Source organism: Apteryx mantelli, chromosome 2 (genome assembly GCF_036417845.1).
Source record: "Apteryx mantelli isolate bAptMan1 chromosome 2, bAptMan1.hap1, whole genome shotgun sequence".
Taxonomy (NCBI): domain Eukaryota; kingdom Metazoa; phylum Chordata; class Aves; order Apterygiformes; family Apterygidae; genus Apteryx; species Apteryx mantelli.
The window spans coordinates 47,918,803-47,939,620 of record NC_089979.1 but is presented as its reverse complement, the minus strand read 5'-3'; the positions used below and the strand labels follow the sequence as shown (position 1 = coordinate 47,939,620).

Sequence of the window (20,818 nt, the reverse complement as noted above, 5' to 3'; positions counted from 1 at the left end):
TCTGCCTCCCTAATTCTCTTCATCCTTACTCAGCTTAGCCAATTGGCCTGTATGTTCAGTACTGTTTTAGATGTTCTTTGTTCTTTCAGGTGTTACCTTTTCTTTAAAAAACAGAAAGATAAGAAGAGAAAAAAGCTCAAACAGGGTCTGTGGTAGTGCTCTTGACAGAGCTTCTTAAGAGAATGTCAAGGTTTAAAGCACCTAGCCGTTTCAGAAAGCCAATGTATATAGAGGCTGGTCTGGACCAATAGCTTTTGAGGCAAGGCCACTTGCTGACTGCTGATGTGATCCTGGTTGGTTAACCTCCTAAGAAGTATATCTCTTTTTCAAGGAACTGCAGAAGGGTGGGAAGATGACTTCCAAATAAAAGTTACCATAGGAGTACTGCTTGTCTTTCCATGGTTCGGCTTTCTAAACACACATTTCTCTTTGCCCTCCCATTTTTCTCCTCTGGCACAACTGTAAGTAGCATGTTGGGTAGATAGACAAATCTCAGATTTCACTTGTTATTGAAAAACATTAAGCTGATTTCAAATGTGGAATCACAGGGAACAGCATTAGATCCTCTGAATATTTGTATAAGGCCTAACACACTGAGGACTTAATATTAAGTGAGGTCTCAAACGTTACTGTCATACAAAAGTAGTAAGAGCAACACATACATTAGCCCAGAACTTCAAAATAATAAACTTCAAAGTTATTATACCTTTCAATATATTCATCAAGGGGGGAGATGTTAAATTAAAACTTCTTCCTAATGATCTAGAAACCTGTGAAAATACAGACGTTTGCAATAGGCATACTAAGGATAAAAAATGGTCTCAATGATTTCCAGAGATGTTCTTGTGCGTAGGGAACTAGGTCTTGTTTATGAAATTGTTTTGTGTGCCTGTTGGCTTTCCAGTGCAAGCTATTCATTATCACTGCAGCCCACAGAGATTGCTGAGAGCTAAATGCTGTGTTGACTTCTCAGAAGTACGAAGGTATGCATTGAGCTAACGTAGACCTCTGCAAACACTGGTTTCTCTAACTCCTAGTTCAAACAGTTTCTACTGTTTGGGGCAGAAACCAGTGACATCAAAGTATATACAGCAAATATTGTCTATCCTTCCTCCATTTTCCATTATAAGACAATATCCCTCTGTTTGATCTTTTGCATAGTCCTTTTCCTCAGACTTTTCTTTCAGCTCTTTCGATCCTGTTTCCCTGCTTATTTCCTTCCATTTTTCCCTCTAGAATGCTTTATCCTCTTGATTTTTCCTTCCAAAACATTCCCTTACATATTAATTTTTCTCCTCTAGAGAGCATCCTGACTCATATATAGGTGAGACCACAGATATACTGTATAGAGGAATCTTTTGACATTAACCTGGAACATGAATGACCTGTGTAGGCTTCTCCAGAAATAGAAGTGAAAGGATAGTCTTGGATGATGGACATAACAGAGAGTAAATAAAAAGGAAAGGTGAATAGAATAACCAGGAAAGAAAAAAGAGATCTCATGCTCTGTTGCCTTTCTCAATTATGAAGCACATTTTTACTAATGTTATTAAGAGAGGGGAAGAGGGATTTGTCAAGGTGCATATTTGTTGAGCTTGTTGATAATAAAAGTTAATGGAATTCGGAAAAAACCTCTTTTTTGCCAAATGCATTAGTCTAATTTCTATATAATGTACATTTTTGAGTGTGTCTGGAAGTGGAAATGGAGTAGAATGAAAAAGATCAGGGAAAGAGAATAACCATAAAATAATTAATAGGATTTCATATGAGTAGAAAAATATATAATCTAGGTTCTTTAAACAATGAAAAATGACTCAGAAACACCAGAAGATGCAGCAAGTGCAAGTGGATCAACACCATTATTATTGTGGGTTGGTAATCTCTTCTTCAGAGTGACCTGTAAGCAAAAATCTTTTTAAAAATTTATAAGAGTGACGTCCATCCAGTATTTCAGAATCTTATAATAACTGAAAACAGACAATTACAGAAAAGGTTAACCCTTATGAGTTATGGTAAGTTGTTGGAAGAGATGTGTATCGCTTCTTGAAATTAAACTGTACAGATTCTCAGCCTCTTCTACACGAAGATCCCCAGCTTTCCATATTAGCTATCCTCCCATAAATGCTTCTGCCTCTCTGGGACCTACCCAGGATATCTCGTCACACGTAGAGCCCTTGCAATCCCCTGACTCCTGCTTGTGACCTCCAGGCTAATCCACATGCTTAATTCAATGACTGTTTTTTTTGAAGGGTATTCCCTGAAAATATAGAACTACTGCTTCTTATCTAAGCCATGGACCCTGAGTGTTTGTAAGCATAAGAAATTACTGCCTTTCTGTAAACAAAGAGTTTAAATAATTTTCAAGAGTGTTCAGTCCTCCCATGCTTCTCACATAAACCTCACAGGACCTCACAGATCCTGAATTTCTGGCCCACACATGAACAAGAGTTATAAAATTATGTTCAGAACTAGTAGTTTTATTCATTTCATATTGATATTAAGATACTTCTTCTCTTTATATTTTTTCACTCTGCTCAAAAAAAAATCATTTTCATAGTTATCTCTCTCCCAAAGCTGGATGGAAATAGTAGGATTAGTGCCTGCCCCTTTCCACTGGTGTTTTTTTGATGCTGCCCGTTGATTGGGGGCGAAGCTTTACAGTATTTGTTGTACAAAAGATGACACTTGGTTACATTCTGCTTTGTGCATTGTAACCTCATATCTGTTGTTTTTTAAAAAAAAGGGGGGGGGAAATGTGGATGATGGTTGCAGTTAGAAATTTCTCAAAAAAAATCTGCCAGTGAAAAAATAAGGGGTATTACTTTTAATTTTTGGGAAGCACTTCATAAAACTAATCCCCCCAAAATTCCTCTTCTGTTCTAAAAGTACCAGCTGTGGTATGAAAAAACATGGCTTTTCAGTGTTACTTATGATTATATGCTTTCTAGAAACAGGACCCTGGTGAGGAAGAGATAGATCATTCAGATCTTCAGTGTCTTTACTGAGAATGTCAAAAATGCAGCAATTATTGTCAATTTTGCTTGTCCCTCTCTTCTTTTACCCAGACAGATGACTGCTCATCATATAATAAATGCATACAATGCATTAATTTCACATAGAGCTCTCTCCGGGCCTTCCACCTAAATTTATAGTGTTTATAGCAAACAACCAATCTTGAAAAAAAGAAAAAAAGAGTGAAAAAGTCAGCAGTCTGTATTGTATTATTTTAAAGATCTACACAAAAGAAATAGAAATAGATTGGATCTCAGCTGACAACCAGATGTATAAAACACATGCATTTTCAAAGGCAGTCTGCTTATCCAGAAGTAATTCCATTCTCTGCAATGGGCAGTAGATGAATCTAAGTTCTTAGTAGCTGGGAAAAAAAAATCAGCTCTTACTCTCTCTCATTGCCTCTTCTGAACACAACAATATAACACATCTTATTAAATAACACCTAACAAATAACAGACACATTTTTCAACGTCAAAAGAAATTATCAGTGGTTGTGATATCCTACCACTAGATATTTTAGAATAAAGCCTGGATGTTATTCTAAAAGGTGCAGTTAAATACAAGCAAGAACTAATTCAAAGGATTCCTACCGCATGAAAAGGCTACAAAATCAGTATGGTCCCTCCTGACCATGTAACACTATTACAAGTCTTATAAGATACTGCAATAGCTGTGTCTTACGAAATGAGTTTTGAATATTATGGCTCAGACTCAAGATCCATTACCAGTTTGCATGCAGTATTACGTGGAATTTACCAAGTGCTAAACTTATACATGCAGACAGTTACCACAAATCAGCTGCCATGAAATAGCCTGGTCAATGGTTAGTAACTGCATTATCAATCTAATCTTTTAGAGAGAATGGTAACTGGTTGAGGAGATAATTGTGAATCATTGCTATAAAAATAAAACCCCAAATATGAAAAGCAAATGTGTATCATTAAAAGTTGTACGTATTTTGAATGCTTTTTCTCTCTTTTACATATCATACATACTTTGCCATAAAGTGGGATGAACTTAGATGGGCTGGCTCTTCTGTTGGCCTTTTTGCACTATCCATTTTTTTCTACCTCTTGACCTGCCTGGTCTGAATCCTCCAAAGACTTCTACATGAAGCCAATCTGATGCTTTATAAGTAGTCTTTACTTTGGGGGAACCAGTTTTTTAAAACTAAACACACATTTATAAATACACAGTCTCTAAAGGTAAATTCTTCCAGGCATGGATTCTTCTGGCTTGTTTTTCATTCTAACACTATATTATCACAAGAGGAAGGAAACCTCCACAAAATCTCCTCTTTGTTGCTCTTTAAGGCTGAATCAGGACACAAAACCTCAGAAATGTGGAAATAATACACGTGGGGAGAAGTACCCTGCACTCCTATAGGCTAACACTCAGCCTTCAGCACTGATAAGAACTGTTTCAGCATTTCCTAAGGATTTTATTTCCACTCTGAAAGATAAAGGAAGACAATACATGCCTCAGGTTCAACTTTATATTCTAGCCCAAAATCATAACATTGAATTCAGATACTTTTATATGAGCAAATCGCATACTCTACATATTTTTGCTTCTGATTGCTACTGTTAGAAACTTACTTTAAAGAAGTGACAGTGATTTCAGCACCAAGTTATCCGCCTGTCTTGCACAGGGAGGGAAGATGCCTGGATTTGTCTTCGTTATAATGCACTTTGCATTAGAATGGAGGATAAAGGGATAAAGGCAACTTTTTTCACCGAGGGAGTACAGGGGCTATTCTTCCTATGTATTTGAAAGAGAAGCCACAACAGCGAGAGGGGGGATCTGCTTGTCTCTGTAGTTGGCCATTTTTTGAGAGGAGAGAGACATTGCACCAATTTGGGAGCCATTTTTTCTCTGCAGGAGCTCTACCTGGGGGGCTGCAGCAGCCCATGCTGGCACATGCAGGCAGAGCACAAGCACAGTGCTGCAATCTCAAGCTGTTGGGCTGCCACACTTCACATTCTCCCACCTTTCCAAAAGAATTAACGATGGAAAAGCGCCAAGCAGTTGTTCACTTAGGCACAGCAAAACAAAAAGGTGTAATTAGACTCCTGAGGCAGTAAAATGAAAACACAGAAACAAATCTCTCTTGCAGAAGGGAGATAAATGAAAGGCTGGCTTGCAGAACCATCATCTGTAGGCAAACAAAAGTGATTTAGATTAGTGTTTTGACCAGTTCTGACTGCAGGAGGCATTAAGGGCACCCATGTGTTATTCTAATTGAGGTTGAGTCAGTATTGCTCCTGCAATAAGTAAAATACTTACTGTATTTTAAAGGAGCTATGATTGCAGCTGTCAGTCTGGGTTAAAACTTTAGATGCAGGTCTCAGCATGAGAGCTCATCCTCTGAACAAATGAACCCCAAATTAACATGGGACTAGGAGGACCATGTGTCTGCCTCAGCACCAAGAAGGTAGGGGTTTGCTTTGGCCACTCCTCGCAGCACAACATTGTGGCCTTGGTCAGAGGCCACCTCCTTTGGGGTGAAGAAAATGGAGCAGTAAAAGGCAAAAGTAGCACAGAGGCAGGGGCTGACTTGTACATTTTCAAGCATGATCTTTATGAGTTTGCAAAAGATGCTTTGAGTTCAAGACAAACTTCTGTGAAGCTTTGCACAGAGGTTGAGTCTCTTCACTCAAAGTAGACTTCCTGAGAGGAATCCAGTTTAACAAAAAGTTACATGCAACTACTATGTGGCGGTAATGTGAATTTACTCAATGGCCACCACTCAGCTCATATGGAGAAAAAAAAACAAACCCAAAATGTAACACTTCCTTCTAGGTACTCAAACCCAAATGTCGAAAAATTGCTAGCAAGATTCTTAAAATCATGACATGAACTACAGACACAGGATTTATTATTTTGTAGCAGTTACTAATATTATAATTACTACAACTAACACCACCATTGTCATTTTATTTGCTTCCTGGATTTTTATATTTTCAGGCTTGCTCCTCAGCCACAATGGCATGAAACTTTTCTTTGCTTAATCTTAAAGCTGAAATTTTCAGGTAATCACCTCATTACAAGAGCTGAGGCCTCAAATAAACAAAACAAACAAACAAAAAAACCCAACTAAATAGTACAAGTTCCAAAATGGAATAACAAGAGGTAATAACAGACATGGCTGATGCAATGAATTTGGACATTTCAAAACATGCAAAATGAGGGCCATATAATTGAAATATAATTGAAAATTTTATTTTAAAAAGCTATTATCAATTCTTTGTTCATTGGCATGGGCAACCGGCATAGACAATATTTGAAATGATTTCTGAATGAAAGAAAAGTAAAAACAAAATAATAAAACAACTGCCTATCAATGTAACACTTAACTAGTACCTTTCTTTCAGTACAAATTTTGGTTAGTTGATAGAGGCAAAACATACCTTTTGGTATTTTTGCAGCAGGGAGATACCCACAGCTGCTGACTTTATCAATTGATATCTACTTTTTATAAGCTTAGGCAGAGTAAATAACCATAGCATTGAAACAGGATATTTATGTCAACATAATCCCCCAATTATATTGTATGATGGTTGAAATATATAAACACGCTTACTTACCCAACAGACAGGAAAGGTTCTTTTGATTCAAGTCTGTCAAGTAAATAACATAAGTTTAAAAATATATATAAAATAAATATATAGTATTTCAGAACACTTATATGATGAATTTAAAACAACTGCTCTCAGTATCAGATTTATTTGGTGAAAAATACACAATCTGACAACAATAGAAGACTATAAAGGGAGTGATCCATTATGCTAGGAGTTTGACTAGAAAAAATCCCATTTCCCTAACTTTGTCTTAGGAACCAAATCATTTTCAAAGCAGCAAACTTAGGGTCTTAAAATTTCATAAACTCAGCTGACTTGTGTAGATATTTACATGGAAAGGCTAAAGTGAACAAATAATACTTTGTCTTTTCTTTTTTTTTTTTGGGCATTTTCCATGTAAATTCAATTATTTTCAGTTCTTGATGGCTCTGATTCAAGAAGACACTGCTTCTTTTTTTTTTTTTTTTTTAACTTTAAACATAAAATTATGTACGGGTTTAAGTATTTTGCTGAACTGAGGGCTTCCACACCCAATTTTTTTGTTTGCTTTCCAATATCCTCTGCTTTTGTAACGTGATCAGTGCTTCATCCTGGGAATTTCTGACAGATATGCCACGATCAGCACTGCACTGAAGGATGAATGCTACTAGACTGATAGACCCAGAATCATTCTTACTTCTTAAATCAGTTGTTGAAAGTGCCTCTCTCAAACTCCTTGTTATTGCTTCTGTCTTTGTGAGGAGCTGCATCACCTGCACACCAGCAGGAGACTCTCCTACGACTAGCTTCCACCCAGCCAGGACTAATCTAAAAATACTCATCTACTTTCTTATACAGTATTTCTGTTCCAGTACCTGGAACTGGCTAGCCTTAATTTTGGAGCACTTGGTGACTGCAATGAGTTAACTGATGTCAGCTATTTGTTAGGACCATAAGCATGTGATTTTAGGGTCCTTTACAAAAATATTAAAAGAAAATTGCCCACTAAATTATTTTGAGGTGTTACCTGACATAAACATGATGCAAAAGTTCTGTATTACACTAAACTTCACCGAGAGTACTGTGTTACAAAGAAAAGAAAATGAACATGTAGCCTTTAAGAGTGTTTCTAAGAAAAGTGAAATATATCATTTCTGGAACTGAACATTTCACCTGTGATGACCCTTCCCATCCAAAACCAAATCAATCCCACAATGAACTACTCTGAAGTAGAATATAAGACTTTAAATAAAGTATTTGTCCATTTTTTTAATAACAACCCTTTTCTCCAGGTCCTTCTTTGTGGAAAAGCAAACAGGTGCATTTGCATTTATTATTCAAATGGTTTGCCAAAAAAAAAATAAATAAATAAAATAGACCAGTTTAAATGTTTATTGCCATCTACCAGAAGAGTATTTCCAAAAATGAATGTCACTGTGCTTTTGAAAGGATTATATGATTTTGTCTTTAATAAAGCATCTCAGCTTTTTGCAAGGCATTTACTTCTCAAGAAGATGTTTTCCAAAATCGCTAGTGGAAATAACTTAAGAGTCTATCTTCATTTACAGTGCTGGCTTCCAGTGTACTTTAAACCTAGTTTCCTGGGATTAGATCTTCAGCAGAGGTGAGGGTTATCTACATAAGGCTTGAGGAAAGGCTAAAATGCATCCACAAAATACTAACTTTTCTATTGTCCTCATGGCTACATCTGGCTTTTCCACTTCTTTCCAAGACTGTGATCCACATGGAAGCAAGAGGCTAGGAAAGGGGGCCATTAATGTGTTTGCATGCTGATACGCACTGTGTTCTTGGAAAAGCAGTATAAGCCCGAAGCTGTGCTGTCCACACGCTTGGGTGAAACACTCCTCCTTTTCCTCCTGCGGATAGCACTGTTAGGAAAACATCTGACCAGTCTTTGCAGCTTTGCTCTCATGTATGATGAAAAATTCACTCAATGTATTTTTTTTTTTGTTTGCTTTATCTGCTTAATGAAATGAAATGGACTTGGGAAGCACCCTGGCTTTGGTGTGAGAGATTAATTATAAGCCACATGAGAAAAACCTGAAAGCCTTGGCACACATTCACATACAGAGCACAAAAACTTCGTAGTGGAGAGAGACTTGTAATGGCACTATTATCATGGAGGCTACTCTGGTGGATTTTACTTGCAAACAAAAAGTGTGTGGTATAATGCCCGGTGGACAAAATACTGCAATTAAAAATCTATTTGAAATCCATTCTCAGGATGGAATTCAATTTGATTTAAATAGTGCTGCCCTAAATTTGACCCCTTTCTAGTATATTTGACTAAATGGTTTTAGATAATTTGTTGCATTACTTTAAATTAATTCAAGTGTTCCTCATAGTAAAGGAATACAATTATCTATTGACCTTTTATTTAAATTGGTAATTCAGTATATGGCAAATTAATATAAAGGTTTTAAAACTGCAATACCATGTGAAATAACATACTACATCATCTTTACTGGTGACATTTATCAATATAATTATAGATTTTTTTACCTTTCTTTTCTAGACTGTAGTACACCAAATTCTCCAGAGTTCTGAAGAAGTCTCACATAATAAAATATACCTCAAAAAAAGTAATCCCAATAGTCTGTGAGAGAAGTGTTGTCATATACCTCCAGGAGAAAAATTAAAACACAAAAGTTCTTTCTTGCAAAAATGTATTGAGAATGCAAGAAATATTAGGTTAGGCAGTAAACAAAGGTAATCATGTTTTAATTATGTAGGAATGGTAATGAGCCTTGAGTGATCAGGATTTTTTTTTTTTCCTGAAATGGTTTTCCTATCAGAAAATTCATTTGTCAAAATGTCAAGACAATCTATTGGTTTAAATAGGAGAGAGACAAGCTAATCAATAGCATTACTGGGGTTCATTTTCTCTGTGATTCTGAGCTAAGCCTTTCTGGAAGGTCTGAATTTCTTATCTATATATAATGGGTAAATTTTTATAGGAGAAAAAACATTTTTTACCCTATGTAAACAGTTCAGTAAAAATCAGTCGCTACAAACCAAACAGGCATGGGAATTAATTTATACCCAATGATAGCTAGTAGTACTTTTACACCCTGTTTTTGAAATAAGTACACTAGGAATTTCCCATTTAGCAACATTTTTACCCTTTGCAACCTGCCTTAATCTCGGTGAGATATTTTACAAGATCTGTTTAATATAATTGTGTATTTCATGATGTTTTTCTGCTACTGAGTTTGCTTATTTTAATGACAATAAACACATCTTTGACATGGAGGGAACATGTAGATAGACAAATATTTCAAAGTTTGTAGGCAAACATGGAAAGAAATATGAGTAGACTAAGGGCATGTGAATTCCTATATGCCTTGTAAACAAATCACTTTAGGACTAGGAAGATCCCAAAGTAAATTCCACTTTCCTTGCATAATTGTCATATTAAGATTATAGGAAAGATGTCTTTTTATATCTCAGGCCTGACCCAAGATATGTAAAACAATATTATTTCTTATTAAAGAATCCTCGCTTCTCCAGCCAAAACCTATTTACAGGAAAAAATAGATACCATTACTAACAATATCAGTGCTGTACACAAACAAATGGGATTTTAGCCAAGCGTTCTCTAAGGTAACTTATTTTGAATCAATATATTCTTCCTGGCGATGATCTTATATTTTCATCTCTAAGGATTAAGTAAACAAAATATGTAGAATGTTGGGCACTTGTTAGGGATCTCATTCTGACTTTTCAGTGCAACAAAATTGTCTATCCTGAATCAAGGAAAGCAATGGTCAGGAGGCATTTTTTTTTATAAGAGTCATTAGTGATTTGGGGTTACATTCTTGAAATCAGATTTCCTGGGAAGGATAACCTGAGTGTGCTGCTGATTTCAGATATTATCTTGTTTGACTGTAAACACAAAGAATAGCAACTCTAGCTCTCGAGGGGACTGGAAGAGTTAATACATCTAATCCTTGAATCCAGAGGATTCAAACTTTACATTCTAGCAGTGTAAGTCAGCCCAGCTAAAAGGCATTTTTGACTTTAGTCACTTGATGGATTGGTTGTATAGCATTAATGTATATTTTGTATGATTGATGTGGTTGACTTATTTACCTGTCAAGCATGTTTATCCCTCTGCACTGTACAGCTTTGGGAGCCAAAGATTTGGCAAAAATATGTGAAGTCAAAGAAGATTCAGATTTACAGTTCTCCCTGTTTGCTCATGAATTCATTTTTAAAATAATAACCAAGGACAAGTTAAAAGGGCCTTTCAAAAGAAACTCTGAGGTGGTGTGCCATTCATAGTGATCAGCTGCGGCTGCATTTTTCTCTGCATTTTAATTTCATGGTTTGCCCAACAGTCAGTAGTAATCAGGAAACATCTTCCTTCAGAATTTTATAAGCAGTATTACTCACATATTATCCTCTAATTCCTCTATTTTTTTCTAAAGCATAGGCATTACAACTCTGGGGAACTCTCAATATTTGTATGCAGTACAACCAGGCCTATTCAAAATGTATCATCTTAATTTACGGAAGAAATATTATTTTATGTTACTTCCACAATCTGTGGACACTGTAGACATCATTGTTGATGCACACTAGTTCTTTTCTTTTTTTCTTTCTTTTTCAAAGCAGTATATAACATTTATAGTTACTGATGTCACTTATTGTTTCTGTGACTTAAAGCTAGTATAGTCCAAGATAATTTTTCAGGACATAAGGAACAGTTGTCAGATAGAATTAGAGAAGAAGCATATTCCTTCTTCTGAAATTTCCATAAATAGAATTATAAATGTTGGCAAGTTTTATTAAGGAGCACTGTCATGATCTGGAATAAATAGGTGTTAGACTAGCTGCATAGAAGATCTGATCGTCAAAAGTGTTTCAGAATAAGAAGGTGTGGAGGAATGATTTACAGCTTTATGTCAGCTTTTACCAGTGTTTTAAAAAATTTAATAAATTCTACTTTCAACTGGTTGTTGACTTTGCAAGTAATGGCACTGGTTTGAAAAACAACATGAACTGTATTGCTTTCACCATTATTGTATAATATCAAATGCTGTACTAATATGAAAGTATAAGAGCAACTTGGAAAGTTCCTTTCCACAGAGCTAAATGCTTCCACTACACATTGAAATATAAAAAAGCTAACGCAAAATAAAACAAATCCACTTCTTTCTTCACACTATGAAAGGAAACCAGAGTACTGTAACCTCAAAATACAATTTCTCAATACAGGCTGCCTTTCTCAGAAGTGAGTTTTGAATATAACTTTAAGATTAATAAATTTATAGGAACACAAATTAATAACATGAAAGAACTCAACAAATGTGGATTGTCAAAAACAAAATATGTCAAAACAACTTTATTCCCTCCTTTGACTGTATAATTGATTTAGTGGTAGGGGATAACAGAAGAGACAGAAAATAGATATGACTTAGCTTGATTTTTAAGGCATTTGATATTGTCCTATATGACAGACTCATATACAAACTGGGAAAATACAATCTTACCACCTTAAGGTGAGCATATGATAAATCAAAAATACCAAACCTCCTCATGCACAGAGGATTATGCCAAATGGGAAAATGCCAAATGGCTCATATTAAGTAGGAACGCTATGTTGTGTCCAGTTTTGGTTTATATTATCATTAATGAGTTGAACAACAAATAAAATCCGTAGATGATAAAAAGCTGAAAGGGATTTCAAGCAGCCTAGTGAACAGAGTTAGAATTTGAAACCTGGTTGAGAAAGTAGAAAAATGGTCTGAAATCAGTGTGATGAATTTCAAAAAAAAAGACAAGTTGCTTTTTCCCGTGACATGCTAATAGTTGCTAAATTTTGCTGAAATCCATGCTTCCACCAAGAGAAAGAGTTTGGAAAGAAATACAGCAGTATACTTAATTATCTACCTTATAGCCCACTTTCTGACAGCTTTAATTATTCTTTGTATGAAGCCAGTGTCGCCTGATCCTCTTCTGTTCTGAATCAGAATATTTCAGTCAATATATTCTGGTCTAAAAGTGTTTGGACTGAGTTCATCAGGGTGGGCTTAACAAAACAGCGTTGACTAATCCAACGCACACAATCAATACCACTTTACTGCATGGCTATTTGTAGCCAAAAAATAGATGAAGGCTGAGGAAGACATTGCTTTTGAGGATCCCCAGGTTAGAGGCTTAATCTCCTTTTCCCTCAATGACACTACTAACACTTAAAAGTAGATACTGGAGATGCAATGCTCTGACAATGCATGATTCATGTTTATCATGATATCTCCTGGCATAATCTCACTCTTGGAAGACTGAAAAATGTAACATATATTTTGATGCCAATATGTATTTAAATTTTTTCAGTTTTTACAACCTGGAACAAATTCACACACCTTTGTGAATATATTTCTCATTGTTCAGTAAAAAAGCCAGTACTTAGTCAAAAGTTTTAGGAAGACCAGCAACATATCAAAATGACATATAATTTGTAACACAGTCCTTAAAAAAATAAGTTACATTTGACATTACGTACCAGCTATTGTGTCTAGGTATCAGTCCTGGGCTGGGTAACATTTTTTTGAACAGGATATTCCAAGACTAGCAACATTCATAAAGAAATAAACTTGTAGGGTAACTTTGTTATTAATGCTTAACTGAATATTAATATTTTGCTATTATCCCTCTGCACTACATGCAGGACAGCATTCTATGCTATTTGTAATATTACTCAACAATCCATTTTCTCTTAAACTAAATACACTTTAAAACTCTTTTTACTATATTATGCATAGGATTTAAAAAATACTACAAGCTGCAGCCTCTCTTTTATCCAACCTTCCTTATTTATCACAAAATATTAAATCCATAATCCAACCTCACATTTCCATTGCAGTTTGCAAGTCACCTAAACTGTGCCCTTGCAGTACATCAGCAGCTCCAAAACTGAATTACAGCCTTCTATACAATTAGAGGTGTTACATTATGTGAGAACCAATGTCTAATTACGAGCTCACAAAGTGGTGCTCTGTACCACAGCCTCCCCCTGCATCTCTGATTACCACTGCACCAATTAAGGATTTACTAAATCCCCCAGGATGAGGAAACCTGCTGTTTGTTCTCCATATTAGCACAGGCCCTTCACTGTTCTGCGTCATGAACCTTATGTTCTTACTTTTAAGACCTCTGTAATGTCAATGAGACAGATACTGAACAACAGTGGTTGCAAAACCAAATACTATTTCTATGATGTCTGCCTCACTAAAACTCAAATGTAGAAAAATAACAAAGGGGTCTGCTTCAGGTTTTTCTTTATATGTTGTAGGTACCACCTTTTCTCTTTTTAAGCTAACAGAAGCACAGCTGATGATCTACAGAATGCATTGTCTTTCTGCCAGAACCCAGTGTATCCAAATTCTGATTATTTCTTAAAACAAATGTAAGAACCCATGAAATAATAAAGGGTGGAAGTCTTACATGTAGTAAGCTGATAGGAACTGGGCTCAGCCTACCTAGCTTTAAACAGAATGGATGACTAAAAGTACTGTTTCTTTTTGCCTGCAAGCAAAAGAGTCAGTGTTCTGCATTTTTTAAGAATTTACTCATCTTATTATCAGCCAAAGTTTGTTTGTTCTTATTAGCAGCACAAATTCATGGAAAAGAAAGGAGTCATATTAATTTCAATGCAATCAGAAAGCTATGAATATTTTTTTTTCTATTTCACTTAGATATAAACAATGACAAAAAAACATGAAAAAATGAGATAAAGTTTCACAGTTGGTTATTTTAGCTACAGTATACTGCTTCAGGTTTCATAGGAGATGAAAAAAAAGTAAGAAGATTAAAGACCAGGAAAAAAAGAAATAGTAAGAAAACAGGCTGTGTTCTTTTCCAAACTTGCTAATCTTGGAGCATGAGTGTGATTATGGTGTCTGAGCTTTTGTGGAAGAAAACAACATAAGGCATGTGATGCCATATATCATCCTCTGCCAGAGGAAAAGTACTGAGCTAGGAAAAGGGATAGACCTCCTCTGCAGATGCAGGTACGTTGGTGTCACTGACTTCCTTTTAACAAAGAGAAAAAGAAAGAAAAAAATTAAACTAAGAAAAGACTGTGGAAGTCTAAAGAATAACTTGTGGGTAGATGGGAAGAAAGGAAAAAAATACTCTTAAATTCTTAGAAGAACCATACCTTAAAATGTATCTAAGCCAAGACAATAGTTTAAAATCTCTGGTGAAGGTGAATATGAGCAAATGTGAGAAAAATATAAGATTTAAGATATACAGTAAGCCAAGAAGGGATATCTGCCCCAGCCACATAGAATAGCTTCTAAAGGGGAGTTTTTTAAACAATACTTTTAAAAACTTCCCCCTTCACTGTAAATAGTGAAGGGGAAGACTAGGGGCAAAAAAAAAAGGGGCGGGGGGAAATCTTGTCCTAGATGGTATTACAGTGACTGCATAGAGAACAGACATAATATGACTGGATGAACAAATCAAGTTGACAAGTGTATTTGACATATTTAGATCTGTTTCCTTAGCTGCAATTTGTCTCCAGAAGCAAAGGTTTTTGTGGGTGTGACTAAGCACCTGAGACCCACCTCATCCCCTCATTAAAGTCATCTGGTGCTGTGTGTTCATGCTCTGTCTGGAACCCGTAAAAGGGTAGTTGTGCCCTTGTCTGGCTTTCCCAACCCTTCTGAGCATCTAGATTTGTTCTTTAAATATCTCTGGGACCAAATAGTTTGCAGGTACACCAACATTACTCAAAAATAATGCAGAGGTGCATATTCTGTCAGTAGAGAATTTATCTCTTAATTTTTATGATTTAATTAGTTATTTGACATGGGGATTTTTCCTTGAAAGAGAGAAAGCAAACAGAAATTCAGCCCAGACTGAATCATTGGAATTGAAGAACGGGTGACAGGCACAACAGAGTGCAGCTGGTTCTCTGCTAGAGTGGTGTATTTGTGCCTTTTAATGCTTTTAATATTGAGAATGCTACTTAAATTCTTGACACAAGCAATATTCCCACTAAATTTAACTGAGAATTTCAAACTGAATGATTATTTTATAGTGCAATAGTGAGAGCTTCAAATATGATCACCAAGAACATTCTTTGAAGATATGAATGTAAATTATTTTCTACTGGACTTAAAATTATCTCTACTTAAAATGCCTTGAAATGTTTTATGGAAACTAGATATTTTGTCAGGAGAAGAGCTGTAGAGCAACAGTCATTTTAGATTCATTCTGCAGCACTGCAGAAATAAAATAGTTTATTTCATGAAGAAATTTAATCAAAGGCATCAAGAGGATACTTTCCTGTAAAAAAGGAAGTACTGTGGTTCAAAAGACATATCACACTATGTAATCTTAGTGTAATATGTTTATCAAAATACTGTACTATGTTAAGAAAACAGTAAGTGGCCTAATCTCATTTTTAATGCAAATTTAAAGTATCAGAAAATAATTGATCAGGTTTATGTTATATCGGCTACATCCCTAGGCTGTATGCCTACAATGAAAAGAAACACACAAATGTATTAATCAAAAACATGGAATAAAGAAGAAAGTTGTTGGAAATTTAAAACGATATTCAATCAAGAAAGTCCCCTGTACCTGCACTTACTTTTATTATATGTCATTATATTGCTAATATACTGCCAATGGAGTACTACACAGGAATTATGCAAAATGCTGCAGTTTTTGAATAGAATAGAAATGCCTGTTTGGCACAGAATTTGTTGAATATGTTACACTTTCAAATAAGAGGAATGATCTCAAGAATCCCCCTACCTTGGAAGAAGCGATCACCTTTCCCATCACTGTGCTTTTCACACTTTCTCTTGAAATGAATAAGAACACCTAATGGTTCTCAGAACAATGACTCAAAATAATGGATAGCTCTGATAAATGAAAGGAAAACCAGACCAAACCAAACTCTATAAAAGATACCTTAAAATAAATCTGAGAAGCAGAGTGTAAGTAATGAAAGACTATAAGAAATTCTTTAAGCCTCAGCTATAATATAAAGCCACAAAACCAAAGAAAACGCAAGATGTGTAACATAATCCAATCAACTTTGTGATGGAGATTATCAAAGTAAAATGTATTGAGGAAACTGATAAAGTATTTTTGTCAAAGAAAAATAAAACTTTGATATAAAGACATAACCATGTCCTGAAAATGGAAGAGCATCTCTTTCCAGTATATTAAGACTTTTGAATGAAATAATTTTCTTCAGAGACAGTGAGACTTATGAAATTGTAAAGAAAAGGCTGTTAAATATGGTCAATTAGCATGTTAGATCAAGCATCCTATATAAACATTTCAATTACCCAGAGAAGTCATTGGGAATGGAAAATGACTGTGGAATCTAATACCACTCAGAGCACTGAACCATAAGCTTGCAACTTTAGAGAACATCTTGGAAAGAATTTGCCCTCAAGAGAAACCTTTGCCAAGACTACCATGTGCTATAAACAGGCAGTGCTACAAAAACCAAATCAGTACTGGGTAGAGATCAGGCTGGTCAAGACTACAAGGCAGGTCTCAGAGACCATTTCACTCAGTACTTCCTGGTCCTGTTAATCCATCCACTAAATCCATCCTGCTACTCGCCTCGCTTCAGACATCCCTCACTCTTGATGCACCACAGCCTAGAAGGCTTCGCACTCAGTCAGCACTGGGAATACTGGGAAGAGTATAGCTTGAACAACCCCTCGCTGGCCTTCAAGATGTGGCAATTTAGCAAAGTTTGCTTTGCTTATTTGTAGCATCATGAGGAAAATAACCCATGCAGGGAGGGGGGAACAAGTAACATAAATTGAATTTTAATTTATTCTCAGCTAAATCTGTCTTTGAAATGTTTGTAAGTGAACTACAGTATTAAGTGTGTAGACAAGGAGAGTTAATAGATTCATCTACAGTGATGAGTAACTTAGTCTCCTAGTTTACTTCCAAATCCTGCTCCCCTGCTTACCTACATTATATAAATATTAGTTCACTCCTGGGGGGGTTACTTTGGGTAAAATTAGTTTTCTTAGAAGACTTGTGTGTGGTTCTTGGCTCCCAAGCCTCTCTCAACAGCCAGTATTGGTAACCCTGCACTAGATTTGTCTTCCTGTGCTCTACATGGTTTCCAGCAGGTCCCAGCTCTCATGTCACATGCCAGGGGCTGCAAGTCATTTTCATGGCACTAAAAATCCCACCATTCTGGTAGCCCCTAACGCTGTCTTTACATTATTTCTAGTTACACTAAAGTGAGCACCACACATTCTTCTCAAATCCCCCTAACTTTTTTTGTTAATGCTAACAGGGTGGTAGATGAGGCTCTGAGCATACCCCAAGGATGACAGCTTGACAGGCGCCACACAGGCAAGCGTGGGACTCAGAATGGTGCAGCCTGTAGAAGAGGGGTTTGCTCTGGGGTGCTCCCCAAGAGCTAACAAACCCCAGGTACACCTTGGCCAGAGCCACCATACTGTGGGGTTGCTGTAGCCTGGGGGCACACCTTCTAATGACCCCGCGATTGACAAGACCAGACAAAGGAGAAGTGACACCGCAGACCCACACCATAGACATCTAGGTGCTGTGGAGTCATTCCCCTCAGAACGACCTGCTAATGGGCACATTGCTATCCACTGAGCAGTTCTGCGGGCTGAGCATGAGGTCACCTGCTGATGTGCACGCTGTTATTGACTAGAGCTAGGCAGCTTTCACGTAATTGTAGGCTGGCGTTGTTCTGGCTGAGTGTAAAAGAGAGTAAGCCACGTGTTCGGTGTGGGCTTGGATCCACCATCAGTTGGCCTGCAAACCCGGGGACCCACCCATCAGCAGGGATGCCCCGATGTCAACAGAGAAGAGAGGAGAAACTGGGGGAAACTGGGGAAAATTAGACGGGAAGGGTGGCCTGTAAGGGGCGACAGTGATTGCTGTGCAGTGCACCCATTTGCTAGAGAATCCATGAAAATTATACCGGAGGGGTGGCCCATAAGGGACGTGAGTGGTCATTGTACCGTGCACCCGTGATTTAACTATAGAGCTCTGATATGTATATATATTTTCAGTTCTGTTATATTTTCAGCTTTACTATATGTTTAGCTTTGTTATAACCTCTTAGCTCTAATAAATTCTCACACTTGACAAATGATGATCTCTCGAGTTCAGTACAACTAACCGTGGAATCTGAAAGAATCCCAGATGCCCCTCTAGTGGTTCATCACACAGCTGTACGCACTGGACTTGCTCAGTCTGTCCTGAAAGAAGGCAAGACACGAGTGGTGTGTGCATGACTGCTCTGTTCCATTGGAGTGTATGCATTCACCTGTGTGGATGTAGCCCTAAGCAACCTCCACAGTGAAGAACTATACTAATGAGAACACTGTCCTATTTTAATAATCATAATAAAGACCTCCACAAGTGAGAAAAAGCTTTTAGACCATATATTTAATGCCTTATAAAACAAGGTGGTGGACTGAAATGAACAACAAATAGTTTAAAAATTTGTTTATGATGTAGAGAAACAGAATGTCAGCCCACCAAATTATTTGCAGCTGATTCTGCTGTGTTATGTTGGGGCACATATCTATAGGAAAAAGAACAGTAAATGAACTTTCGTCTGCTGACAGAACCGTTTTAGTGAAACACTGATCAAAACACCAGTAAATTAAAAAGAGATAGTGTGATTCTTCATTTCACCACAACAATGATCCCAAACATTACTTTAATACATTTGTGTCAGCACTTTTAATCTACACCTTGTGTTTCAAAAATATGAAGATTAGCCGTTAAAATTAACTTCTGCTTGAGGCTAGACCCAAATAACAAGCTGTAAAATAATTTCAGGATGCAAATTTGTCAGGCTTTTAGTTTTCTGCACAAGCATTGTGTAAAAAAAGGAAATTCACAACAATTTTGGACCTTCTGGGATATAGGTTTCCCCTCACGTACTGAACAACAAAGCAAAACAGGAGCAATGCTACTGGAAAGAACAGTTATGTTAGATTTAAACAGATTCCTGGACACTACCTTAAGTACATTTGTAGTTCTTGTTCAGTGAGTATACTTAAGGTTAATAATGTATTTAGCAGCTTTCTGAAGCAAAGTCTAAATTTTTTGTTCTCAAAGTATTTTAAGGCCTAATCCAACACAGAAGTTCTCCTGTTAGGGGTTTCTGTGCTGGCTACGTTCAAATGCTTAATGCAGAGCAGAGCATCAGAAAAGCAGTTAGTCACAGAAGCGGATTCAAGTTTTTAAGTTAAATAACTGTTTTGCATGTTTTCTAAAACTACACATAATCCTGTAACATCGCCTATTTGTGCCTCACACAGTATGTTTTCATACATACACAGATCTCTTGCACTATTACAAAGAATCTGATCCCAAAATGCCACAACTGCCAACATCTTCACAGGCACCAGTTGTGTGGGGAGCACTGCTCAGAGACCTGCCGCCCCTGGCCCTGCTCAAGAAAATTCAAGGAAAGTTCCATATATGCTCCAGGGGAGCCGTAACAGACAGCCTTGCAAAAAGATATATTGCCAGGCTTCTCAGTTGCAAAGGAGTAGCAAGTCCATTTTTTGCACTCTCTTCTTCAATGAATTTGCTTTCCCTGAACAGCCTTTTAGCTTCTTTGGCAGTAGAGTACGTTCCACAGTGCTGTCCAGGAGTTTGCTAAGTTCTCCTTAGCACATCCCATAGAGGCTGTTTTCCCTGTGGAAGGACACAGACCACCTAGTTTTTAAATGATTTGCGGAAGTATGGGATTCCTCCTCATCTCTTGATAAGGTAGGAGGATAAAGGCCAATAGGCACCCTGACCTGCGGAAAATAACCTCTGCAGCCACTAAATTCAATGGTAAACTACTGTTGGTCACAATGGAGAGAGGGTTGACCACAATATTCTTGGGAAGGCAAAATTTATTGGGGTCTATACATTTTTGTGTGCCATGGTCTTGAACTCCATATGTTAGATAGACTATGAATTCATAAACTGTGATGTTTGTGGTAACAATTGCAATAAGGCAGAGTTAAAAGAAATAGCAGCACAAAGGATATATCAAATTTTTTTAGCTGAAAAATTTTTTCGCAGAAGTCACAGATCTTTCTCTAGTATTCATTTTTATTTCTTGACCTACACTGAGCAATTTTTACCCTGAACAGTCCCAGCTCTCTCAGCTTCTCCTTGTATGACAGATGTTCTAGTTCCTTAATCATCTCTATGGCTCTTTTTGGACTCACTTCAGT

At 36.7% G+C, this 20,818-nt stretch overlaps 1 protein-coding gene across 7 annotated transcripts in view; it reads right to left on the bottom strand.

Moving 5' to 3' along the window:
* RALYL (RALY RNA binding protein like) overlaps positions 1-20,818 on the bottom strand; it is a 387,048-nt gene that overhangs the window by 47,245 nt on the left and 318,985 nt on the right. For 6 of the 7 annotated variants that reach the window (XM_067290597.1, XM_067290596.1, XM_067290601.1 and 3 more), the window contains one exon: positions 6,603-6,635. The exons of the other annotated variant lie outside the window; for it this stretch is intronic. In XM_067290597.1, the coding sequence (XP_067146698.1) occupies positions 6,603-6,635 (33 nt within the window). The remainder of the gene's footprint in view (positions 1-6,602; positions 6,636-20,818) is intronic. 7 annotated transcript variants of the gene reach the window in all.